This window comes from Felis catus, chromosome B4 (assembly GCF_018350175.1).
Source record: "Felis catus isolate Fca126 chromosome B4, F.catus_Fca126_mat1.0, whole genome shotgun sequence".
Classification (NCBI taxonomy): domain Eukaryota; kingdom Metazoa; phylum Chordata; class Mammalia; order Carnivora; family Felidae; genus Felis; species Felis catus.
The window spans coordinates 103590870-103603327 of record NC_058374.1 but is presented as its reverse complement, the minus strand read 5'-3'; the positions used below and the strand labels follow the sequence as shown (position 1 = coordinate 103603327).

At 37.4% G+C, this 12458-nt stretch overlaps 1 protein-coding gene across 3 annotated transcripts in view; it reads right to left on the bottom strand.

Annotated features, from left to right (window-relative positions):
* PTPRQ (protein tyrosine phosphatase receptor type Q) overlaps window positions 1-12458 on the bottom strand; it is a 255558-nt gene that overhangs the window by 213782 nt on the left and 29318 nt on the right. For all 3 annotated transcript variants that reach the window (XM_045062106.1, XM_045062108.1, XM_045062107.1), the window contains exon 15: window positions 12068-12165. In XM_045062106.1, the coding sequence (XP_044918041.1) occupies window positions 12068-12165 (98 nt within the window). The remainder of the gene's footprint in view (window positions 1-12067; window positions 12166-12458) is intronic.

The window sequence follows — 12458 nt, the reverse complement described above, 5'->3', positions numbered from 1 at the left end:
TAGTAAGACATTAAAGAAGGGTTAGAAGGAAATCGTCTGCAGTGATCTAATGTAAAATCTTAAAGTCCAATTTGAAGGACAGAGGTTTGTTTGTTTCCCAAAGTATGTGCACTACATGTCCAAAAGAAACCAATTGAAGAAAATGCAATTTTTGCTTTATTTATACTTTTAAAGCATAGTTTGAAGACCTGGGATGATTAATTTTAAATGATTAGGAAAATGATCCCAATTATGCAAGTACCCTGTGCAAAGCAAACAGGATACTGTTGCTTAATTCATTAAAATTTAACAAATAATCTCATTGGTTGAGAAAGACTAGGATAACCATTAGTGATACAATACGGTTGGTAAAAATAATCTGAATCGTAAATATTAACATGATTTCTTAGAATAAGTTTCACTCATTAGTAGACATACAATTTACAGTCTCCAGGGGAAAAAAGTGGTCATGCAAAAATAGGAAAAGGTAATTGTAGGGCTATATATTTCATCTGGCAACAAATAATTTTATGGCCTCAGTTAACCCCAAATAAAGATCATTCCTTTTGGCATTTGTCTTGAGAAATGAGAAATAGGACAGACAGACAAGAGTTAAAAAATGTGAATGTCTTACAATTAACATAAATGCTTAGAATTTTCATTAGAGAATACCTACACAGAATACAGAACTGAATCGAATCATTCCAGAAACGATAGAATTTTTAATGAATGATTTATTAGGAGGCCCCTATTATTGAATGACATTTAGAAATAACAAATAGAATGCTAACTCCTGACTTTGTGACCTTGCTAGTGTAGCATAACTTCTCTTCTTTTCCATAAGTCTGAATCCTACTAAAAGTGCATCTCAAGTTCCACCCTTTTCTGATACTATACTCAGTATTGATATCATCCCTCCATAATTACCCCAAACATATATGGAAAAACACTGTAATGTAAGGTTTTATTTATTTATCAAATATTTACTAAGCTTCAAATTCAGGGCAAGCATTAGTATAGGTACTAGATACATAGTGATAAAGAAGACAGAAAAAGCATCTGATTGTAGGGAAATTACTTTCTTTCTTTTTTTAATGTTTATTTATTTTTGAGAGAGAGAAACACACACACACAGAGCGGGAGCATGGGAGGAGCAGAGAGAGGGAGACACGGAATCTGAAGCAGGCTCCAGGCTCTGAGCTGTCAGCACAGAGCCCATGCAGGGTTCGAACCCACGAACCATGAGATCATGACCTGAGCCAAAGTCGGACACTTAACCAACTGAGGCACCCAGGTGCTCCAGGGAAATTACTTTCTATTGGTAGCATCTAACAACAAGAAACTCAGTTAATAAATGAATGAGATAACTCAGATACATTGAATTGGGATTGAATCAAAAGAGCAGTTTTATTTAGATTACATAATCAGAGAAGGAGATGAGAAGATAATATTTGAACTGACAATTCCATAACGGGAAAAAGTCAACCAAAACTGAAGGCAAGATCCCAAAATAAATGTCAAGAGCAAAAACCTTGTAATGAAAATGCTTTTGGCATGCTAATGGAACAGAAAGAGAGCTGAATATGGTTGTAACATAGTAACTAAGCAGACAGGATAGTTAGATGAAGGTCCAATCAGATGAGGTCTTGGAGATCATGGCAAGGAGTTTAGATTTTATTCAAAGGGCAGTGGAAATCTACTGGAGGATGTTAAACTAATGAGAGACACAATGTTTTTAACAGCTCTCTTTTTCTCTCTCTGGCTGTTATGTGGAAAGTGGATTGGAAGGAAATGAAGAATGGAAACAGCCCAGTTAGGAGGTGAGAAGCTATCATCTTTCACCTAGGCTGCTGGTCTTGGTAAGAAATGGTAGCACCTAAGACAAGAGAGGTACAGTGAGATAGAGAAATGGACACATTGAGAACCTATTTTAGAGGTATAAGTAGCAGAACTAGCAGATGGATTGAGGGAAGAGGGAATAGGAAGAATCAAAGGTAACTGGGCAAGTGATTTCAGGACAGTGTCCTTTCCAGAGATGGGAGAGACTGAAAGGAACAGGGGTGGGATCACAAAGGGAAGGTAGAACCTTGTAAGCCATGGTAGGAGTCTTTAAACACAAAAATAATATATATTTTACTTCTAAGAAAGAACATTCCGATTGTCGTGTGGCAAGAAAGGTGTTAAAAAGAGATTCACATTAAAATTAAGCTTCCTTGATTGTGAAATGTGAACTAAGACAATCTAAAAAAAGTAAAGAAAAAATAGTAATTCAATTATTCACTCATCAAAATATTTATTGACCCCTACTATATGTCAGATACTGTTCTCAGTAATGGTACCAAATGGTGACCAAAACAGACAAAAGACCTGCTCCTGTAATTTGTATGTTGGAGCATTTTCCAAACATATCTCATTAAATTCCTTCAACAGTTCTATAGAATAATAATAATCTTCATTGATAGATGAGGAATTAAGACCAAAGAGTATAAAAACTAGCCAAGATCTAACAGTAGAGGTGAAGTTGGGATTTAAAGCAAGAAATTCCAGGGCCTTGATTCTTCCATTAACCATAATGCCTACCATCCCTTGTAAAATCACAGAAAAACTAACCATAGGCATATAAAACAAAGTTGCATCAGCCCAGTATTAAGCCCATGCTTATATTGGCAATTAATCCATGACAAAGGAGGCAAGAACATACAATGGAGAAAAGACAGTCTCTGTAATAAATGGTGCTGGGAGAACTGCAAACTATGCAAAAAAAAAATGAAAAAAAAAGAAAAAAGAAAAAGAACTGGGCCACTTTCTTATAACATACACAAAAATAAAATCAACATGGATTAAAAATCTAAATATGTAAACCGAAACCATAAAATTCCCAGAAGAAAAGAGGTAGTAATTTCTTTGACATCAGCCGGAGAAACATTTTTCTAGATATATCTCCTCAGTCAAGGAAAACAAAAGCAAAAATAAACTACTGGGACTATACCAAAATATCTCAAAGCATTGTTGATTTCTCCTTTGATTTCTTCATTTACCCATTGATTGTTCAGAAGCATGTTGCTTAATCGCTACATATTTGTGACTTTTCCAGTTTTCCTCTTATAATTGATTTATAGTTTCATACCATTGTGGTCAGAAAAGATGCTTGATGTGATTTCAGTCTTCCTTAATGTATTGAGATTTATTTTGTGGCCAACATGTGATCTATCCTGGAGAATGATCCATGTTTACTTGAGATGAATGTGTATTCTACTGTTTTTGTTTTTGCTTTTGTTTTTTTTTTAACGTTTATTCATTTTTTGATAGAGAGAGAGAGAGAGAGAGAGAGAGAGAGAGAGACAAAGTGTGAGTGGGGGAGGGGCAGAGAGAGAGGGAGACAGAATCCAAAGCAAGCTCCAGGCTCTGAACTGACAGCACGGAGCCTGACATGGGGGCTCGAACTCACGGACCTTGAGATCATGACCTGAGCTGAAGTCTGACACTTAACCAGCTGAGCCATCCAGGCGCCCCTATTCTACTGTTTTTGAATGGAATACTGCATATACATCTATTAAGTCCATTGGGTCCAATGTGTCATTTAAGGCTGATGTTTCTTTACTGATTTTCTGTCTGGATAATTTACCCATTGATGCAAGTGGGATATTAAAGTTTCCTACTATTATTATATTGATGTCTATTTCTCCCTTTAGGCCCATTAATATTTGCTTTATATATTTAAATGCTTCTATGTTGGGTCCATAAACACATACAAATGTTATATCCTTTTGTTGGATTGATCCTTTACCACTATGTAATAATCTTCTTTAACTTTTATTATAGCCTTTGTTTAAAGTCTATTTTGTCTGACATAAATATAACCATCTCAGCTTTCTTTTGGTTTGCATTTTCATGGAACATCTTTTTCTTTCCTTCCACTTTCAGTCTGTGTGTGTCCTTACATATGAAGTGAATCTCTTGTAGGCAGCATATAGATGAGTCTTCTTTTTTATCCATTCAGTAATTTCTTGTTTTTTGTTTGAAGAATTTGGGCCATTCACAATAATTATTTTTATTTATTTATTTATGTATGTATGTATGTATGTATGTATGTATGTATGTATTTATTTATTTACATACTCTCTATACCCATACGTGGGGCTCCAACACATGACCCAAAGATCAAGAGTCACATGCTCTTCTCACTTAGAGAGCCAGGCACACCTCACAGTAATTATTGATAGGTATTTATTGTTTGGCATTTTGATAAGCATTTTTCTGGATGGTTTTTAGTTCCTCTCTGTTTCTTTCTTCTTCACTTGCTTTCTTCCCTTGCAGTTTGTTGACTTTCTTTAGTGTTATACTTAGATTCCTTTCTCATTATCTTTTTTTTTTAACTTTTTTTAAATGTTTATTTATTTTTGAGGGAGAGGGAGAGAGAGAGAGAGAGAGGAAGCATGTGCACACAAGTGGAGGAGGGGCAGAGAGAGAGAGAGGGAGACACAGAATCCTAAGTAGGCTCCAGGCTCAGAGCTGACAGCACAGAGACCAATGAGGGGCTTGAACTCACAAACCATAAGATCATAACCTGAGCTGAAGTCAGACACTTAACTGACTGAGCCATCCATGCGGACACCCCATATTCCTTTCTCATTATCTTTTGTGTATCTACTATAGGTTTTTACTTCATGGTTACCGTGAGGCTCACAGAAAGCAATCTATATATCATCTATTTTAAGTTGATAGCAACTTAAGTTCAAATGGATTATAAAACTCTATAGTTTTACTCTTCTCTCCCACATTTTATGTTTTCGTTGTCACATTTCACATCATTTTTGGTGTTGTTTATCCCTTAACAAATTATTGTAGTTATAGTTATTTTTACTACTTTGGTTTAGCCTTCATACTAGTTTTATAAGTGATTAATCCACTGTTTTTATTATATATTTACCTTTACCGATGAGATTTATACTTTCATATATTTTCTTGTTCCTAATAAATGCCCTTTAAGATCAAAGTCCCTTTAACATTTCTTGTAAGTCCGTTTTAGTAATGATGAACTCCTTTAGCTTTTGCTTGTCTGTAAAACTCTATCTTTTAATTCTGAATAATAACTTTGCTGGGTAGATTTTTCTTGGTTGGAAGTTTTTTTATTTCAACACCGAATATATTGTGTATTTCCCTTCTGGCCTCCATTCTTCTTCCAAAAGCAGGAGTTTTCTGCTTAAAAATCTGTCCAAAGTCTTAAAGGGTTTCCTCTGTACATAACAAGATGGTGCTCTTCTCTAGCTGCTTTTAAAATTCTCTCTTTAACTTTCGATATTTTAATTGTAATGTGTCATGGTGTGGATTTCTTTGGGTTTAACTTACTTGAAACTTTCTGGACTTCCTGCATCTGGATGTCTGTTTCCCTCTATAGGTTAAGGAAGTTTTCAGCATTGTTTCTTTAAATACATTTTCTGCCCCTTTCTTTCTCTCTTCTTCTCAGATCCCTGTAATGTGAATATTATTCCACCTGATGTTTTCTTTTAAGTTCCTTTATCTTCCTTTTTCAAAATTATTTTTTCTTTTGCTGCTCTGTTTGAGTGAGTTCCACTGTCCTGTCTTCTAGATCATTGATCTTTTCTTCTGCTTCATCTAGTCCACTGTTGAATCCCTCTAGTGTTTTGTTTTGTTTTGTTTTGTTTTTTAGCTCAGCTACTATATTCTTCAGCTCTGTGAGCTGGTTTCCTACTCTCTTATATTTTCTGTCTCCTTATTGAAGTTCTCACTGTGTTCATCCATTCTTCTTCCAAATTTGGTGACCATTTTGTTGACTATTATTTTTAACTTTTATCAGGCAAATTACTTATCTCCATTTCATTATGGTCTTTTTCTGAGGTTTTATCTTGTTCTTTCATTTAAAACAGATTTCTTTGTTCTCTCATCTTTCTGGTCTTTATGTGTTTGTGTCCATGTTATTAGGTAAAACATTTACCTCTCCCAGTCTTGAAGGAGAGGCCTCATGTAGGAGATAAACCTTATTGTCCAACTATGCCCTAGCTCTTGGCTATCTTTCAAACCTTTGTGATTGTCCAAGAAGCCTGATTACTCTTGATAGATGCCAGTTGAAGAGGATATGCCAAGACCTGCTAGTGTTCCAGAGGGAGAGATCTCACTCATCACCCAGTTTCAGACTGATAGGAAGGCAGACCCCCAAGGAGCATCTTTTAATGTATGAAAATATATACAGTCCTGTGGGATCACAATCATAAGTCATGCTGACCTCCAGACCAGGTGATCTGGGAAATATCCCCTGACTCACAGTTGTAAAAATCAGGGCTCCAGATGAGTGTAAAAGCCCATTTCTGTGAGGTACCAGCAAGCTCAGTGAGGCCAAGGGAAAGGACAAAGATGGTGGTCCCCAGCATATGTTCTCTGAGAGCACATACGTAGCCTTTATATGTGTGGCAAACCTGAGGTGTGCTCATCAGGATGAAGGTCCACGACAAGTAAATAGGCCTTTTTCATAGCAAGACTGGAAGTGTGTTTTACTCTGCTATCTGTGAAGTGTCCTGGGGGTTGGGAGTGGGGGCTTCTAAAACTGTCTTTCTAATTATTACCATCCCATGAAAATCAGGAACTCAACCCTCCCAGCCCTTGCCACCAGAACCAGATCCCCAAGGAGCATTCCCTGTGTAGGAGAATTCCCTATGGCTTTAGCAAAGCAGAAGGCAAATGTAGGGCTGGGGATGCCTACTGGTTTTACCAGGGCAGTGGGAGAATATAGGGACTACAAGTGCCCACCAGTGCTAGCAAGGTAGAGAACAGCACAAAAATGGCTCCTGCCAGGACCCCTGTCATTAGACAGAGTCCCAACAGGCCACTTCCACTCCACTAGAAACTTTAAGATAAGCAAATGAATCTCCTTCACATATAGGCTAGATGCTTTTCAAACTATTGCTTTGAAAAGGAGAGTGAATCTGTGTGCAATCCCTTAAAGTAGTATCTCAATACTTTACAATCTCATTGGTTTTCAAAGCCACATGTTTTGGGGGCTCATCTCTCTGCTGCAGATCTTAGGGGCTGGGGTGCCTGATGTGGGGTATGAAACCTTTGCTTCTCAGGGAGAAGTTCCAGATTTGTGACATCCCTCCCTATTGTGGGTTGCTATGTGAGGGATGGGGTTTTTGGCAAGACTGAATCTCAGCCTCTCCTACCCATCTCAATATGGTCCCCCCTTTTTTTTGAGAGAGATTGAGACAGAGCATGAGTGGGGTAAGGGCAGAGAGAGAGGACACACAGAATCCGAAGCAGGCCCCAGGCTCTGAACTGTCAGCACAGAGCCCGACACAGGGCTTGAATCCACGAACCATGAGATCATGACCCGATCTGAAGTCGGATACTTTACCGAGTAAGCCACCCAGATGCCCCTTTTATTGTCAGTTTGAAAGGAGCTGTTCATCTAGTATTCAGGTCTTTTTCAGAGGGAATTATTCCATATGTGGCTGTGGGTTCAATGTGTCTGTAGGAGGAAGTAAGTTCAGAATCTTTTTATGCTGCCATCCTAGACTGCCCCTTACTTGTTTCTTTTTACTTTTTTAATGTTTCTATTACACAATTTAAAATTGCACACAAGGCTCTTATTTATGGCTTCCATCATATTTCTATTGGACAAAGCTGGTCTACAACATCACTCAGAGTTCATAAAAGACAGTTGAAAGGTGTAAGAAAGGAAATGGCAAACTTCCATTGATGTTCTATATCAACTATTTGATTTTTTCTAAGTTCACATTGAATTCTTTTAGGTCTTAAATGTGTGAGCCAATGTTTACTTTCATGCTTGGAATAGATTATACCTTCAGTTCCATTACAGTTATGAGATTCTTTTAAAGCATATAAATCTTTTTGCACTCCCAGTGCTCATGAAAAGAAAGCCAGCAATCTAACAGTTTCAGAGGATTACTCACTAGAACAAATATTTGGTGTTCAAATGAATTTCACAGTTCATCCATACTAATAAATGTTCTTTATATTTTGAGTGCTCCAAATGCTGGGCAAAACAAAGCAAGGATTTCTGCTTTGTAAAGGAACTCCTATTACAAAATTTATTACCAGAATATTTTGCATAAGTATATCACTATGAGCTTAATTCTTCTGAAAAAGATAGAATTGATTGAAGTTGATGTCTACTAATATCATGAGAAATAGAAGATACTAGTTTTCTTATGTTCTCCATGACATAGACCTTGCAATGACCTTGCATGCCATGCAGACTCCATCATTAGTAGAGAACTATTAGATGGCTTGGTTTTCTGAGAACCCGTTAAGAGCCAACTGGAATTTATATTGCAGCAACAGAATTGACAATACCTGGTAACTGAGACTGAAGATTTCATTTAAGATAGCTCACTTTAAAAATTTGCCTTGGTTTGGGCACCTGGGTGGCTCATTCGGTTAAGTGTCTAACTCTGGATCTCAGATAAAGTCTTGATCTGTGGGTTGTGAGCTCAAGCCCCATGTTGGGCTCCCTGCTGGGTGTGGAGCCAACTTAAAAAAATTTTTTCCCTTGGCTAATCAGTCAGACCTTTAACACATACTGCCCTTTCCTTTTAGTTTTAGAGGATTTAGACTTGATATTACCTTCCCCCCCCTCCAAGCTTTTTTGAACTGTTGTTCCAGTCATTATCTTTCTCATATCTGCAGTTCTTCTAGAATGTAAGCACCGTAAAGACAGGAATTTGTTTTTAAAAAAAATAGTTGTTTTTTTCAATGTTGACTTTTGGATTTGTTGAATGATTGAAATTGTTATTGTTCCAGGAATCTTTCCACTCAGCCTGAAGGCATGCACTACACTCCTATCCTTTAAAACAAAACAAAACAAAACAAAACAAAACAAAACAAAACAGGGGCACCCGGGTAGCTTAGTCGGTTGAGTGTCCAACTTTGGCTCAGGTCATGATCTCATGGTTGGTGGACTCAAGCCCACATCAGGCTCTGTGCTGATAGCTCAGAGCCTGCAACCTGCTTCGGATTCTGTCTCTGGCTCTCTCTGCCCCTCCCCTGCTTGTGCTCTGTCTCTAAAATAAATAAACATTAAAAAAATTAACAAACAAAAAAAACAACTCTCTTTTACTTTACTTCTAATCTTAAACTATAATTAATGAAAGTATTATAATATACAGAGTCTAACTCCATTTCCTTTTTATTTAAAACTCCATTTCTTGTTTGACTACTGACAACTTTTAGATCCCTATCCCTCTTCCCAACCTACCCTACATCTCAGCCTCCAAGATAAGAAAGCCTTAGATTCTTTTGCCTCTGAGGGCAGAAAACTTTCCACCTTCACAGCTTCTAGTGCCTTCAGGAAGCTCCTGCCCCAGCTCTACCCTCTAAGCACAATAAAAAAAATGAAAACCAACCCCTCTTCCTTTCTATTTGCTCCTGTTCTCATATGACCCCTGTGAACCTATTCCATCCTGGGATTCCTCAATTTGTTATAAATACTAATGAGTGCTTTTGTGTCATATGCTTTGGCATCCAAAGAAATTCCTGGTGGGTAATCATGTCTGCTTCTAAGCAGACATCAAAATAAGTGGTAAATACATAAAACTAATGTAATGTTATATGTCAACTATACTCAAATAAAAAAACTTTTTTTAAAAACAAGTATATTGTACAAAGGATATGACAAAGACATGAACATAAAGTTAGGTGAATCACAGAAGAGAATAAATAATTATTTTGAGAACTAGCTGGGGAAGCCATCCCCCAAAATATGGTGAGAGTAAAGAATACATCAATAAACATATCAGAAAGAAAAAAAACTTATAGGGATGAGTCTCAAGCGGTGTGTACTATCAAGGAAAGAAAGAGTAAAATGCTAGTGTATTTACAATATAAGCCTGGAATTTAAGATGAGTATAATGGAAGGTGATGAGATGATGGTTCAACAGATTTAGAAGGACTGTTCCGGGTGTCAGGTTGTTCCTTGGAACAAAAGGGAGCCAACAACGATAGTAAGAGCCTGAAATGAGGCAAAGTAGATGGAAACAGAAAAGAAAAGGATTTTCACAGTAATTCTAAGTTGGAATCATCAGGATTCAGTAAACAAGTACATAAGGAGCTGAAAGAAAAAGGAGTCAAGGATGACACTAAAATTTCCAATAAGGGAGGCTGATAAATTTCTAATAAGGGAGGCTGATAAATTCAAGGGAGCTTTCATACAGGGAATGATATCTGAGCAGGGTCTCAAAGAATTGTCAAAGAAAATTGGGAGAGAATATATTCCAAAGAACATGACCAAAGAATAGAATCAGGAAAACACAAAATATGTGGATAATGGTAGGCAATACAATTCTGCTGAAATATGCAATCTAGAGAAAATAGATTAGACAGGTTGTTAAAGTCTGACTCTGAAGACCACACTAGGTCGTGTGTACATTAGATAAATGGTGGAGAACCACTAAAAGACTCTATATTTTATACAAGTCTTAAAGATAGATTTACAGGGCGCCTAGGTGGCTCAGTCAGTTGAGCGTCCCAACTTCGGCTCAGGTCATGATCTCGCAGTGAGTTCGAGCCCTGCATCGGGCTCTGTGCTGACAGGTTGGAGCCTGGAGCCTGCTTCCTATTCTGTGTCTCCCTCTCCCTCTGCCCCTCCCCCGCTCATGCTCTGTCTCTCTCTCTCTGTCAAAAATAAATAAACATTAAAAAAAAATTAAAGATAGATTTATAACATTACTTCTTTATCTTTAGCCCAGATACTATAAATAAATGTGGCTTCTTTTTATGTCTGTCATATAGTAACTATTATTTGCTTTCCCTTATTGATCTTAATTGTTAAAAAATTCATACTCAAGCATAAAACCCAGATGACCTGATCTGTTCATATCAAGTATCCAGTAGTTTTATTGCTCTGGTTCCTTTTAGATTGCACTGAGTCGAGAAATTATCACATTTTATAGTATATTATTTTTTACTTACAGGAAACATTTTTTGTTGTACCTGCCCAAATACTAATGATTCTTTTTATAACCCCTATCCCCCATAGACCTGTGGCCACCATTTTTTTTACATGATTTGGGACCTACAAGCACAGTTAACTGGAACCGTACGAGGTATCTAATCCAATTTGGAATAATCACAGTCCTTCCCATGGGAATTTAAGGGGAGTCTGTCTCTTTGTAGCTGATAATGCACCGTTTGTACTTGGAAGTGTACACAGCATTCTTTCACTCACCACACAGATTGCTTAGCAAAGAAAATCAGTCATCAGAAAAAGTGATAATAAGGCAGATGAGCAGAAGTTGACAGAAAAGAAAATAATCCCTGGATTCTCCACAGCCTTAAAATATCTGATTGTAGGCCTTCCTAACACCCAGTTATATCCCTTCCCTTGGTCCCCATGAGGCTTTCTTGTATTAATACATTTTCGTCTTTATTGCGTAAACTATTTCAGGTTGTTTTCTGTTACTTGTAACTCAAACTGCCACTTCCTACCACTAAGAAAGTATGGAAAAGTTGTTGGCCCCATAGAATGCAAAGCAACAGTACCGTCCCTGGAAGTTGACTTGGCAAACCGTACAATGTAGGATGCAGGGTGAATACATTTCCCCATGTGATGCCAAGTTACATTGTTAACAACAAAACACAAGCAAAACATACATATTTAGTACAAATAATAACAGACCCAGTTGAAAAGTGGCTGCTCCGTATATCTTAACTCCCCTACTCCCTCGGCTAGAAATCTCCACTCAACTAAATCTCTAGGATAAGGTTGAAAGGGAGCCCATAGCACATCACCCAGTTTAAACAGCTCAGATCTTTGTTCTGGCCAGTGCTGTCACAAAAGCTTTACCCTCCAGCACCACTGTTCCTTCATTCACTGTCCTTTCATCTCTGAAAACCAAACTCTTTTAAACTATCAACTTTGATTCATATTTGACCACTTCCCATGATAACCTTGTACTTTTAAAGCAGTAAATAGAAAAGATTACTTTGGAGGAAAATCTTGCATGAAAAATAGAATAGTTTTTAAAACCATTAATGTAAAAGAAAGAATAAAAACAGAGTGAAATAAAGACCCTACTAAACATCAAGGTTGTATGAGAGCAGCACTGTTCTTTACCTGAAACTTTTCAAAGCCTCCTTGTGGAAGTTTCCAAGACAAATATATTGTGTTCTCTTCCTGCCCCAAAATCAGCAAATCAGATGGTGGGTCTGGATCTAGGGCAATGAAATAAGACACTGGAATGGTATCATTTTTTTTAATTAAAAAAATTTTAACTTTTTTTAAAGTTTATTTTTGAGACGGGGTGGGGGAGGGAGGGGCAGAGAGAGAGGGAATACAAAATCTGAAGCAGGCTCCAAGCTCTGATCTGTCAGCACAGAGCCCAATGTGGGGCTTGAACCCACAAAACGTGAGATCCTGACCTGAGTCAAAGTTGGACGCTTAACCAACTGAGCCACCCAGGAGTCCCTAATATTTTAAATACGATTTTAGAGTGAGAGAGAGAGCG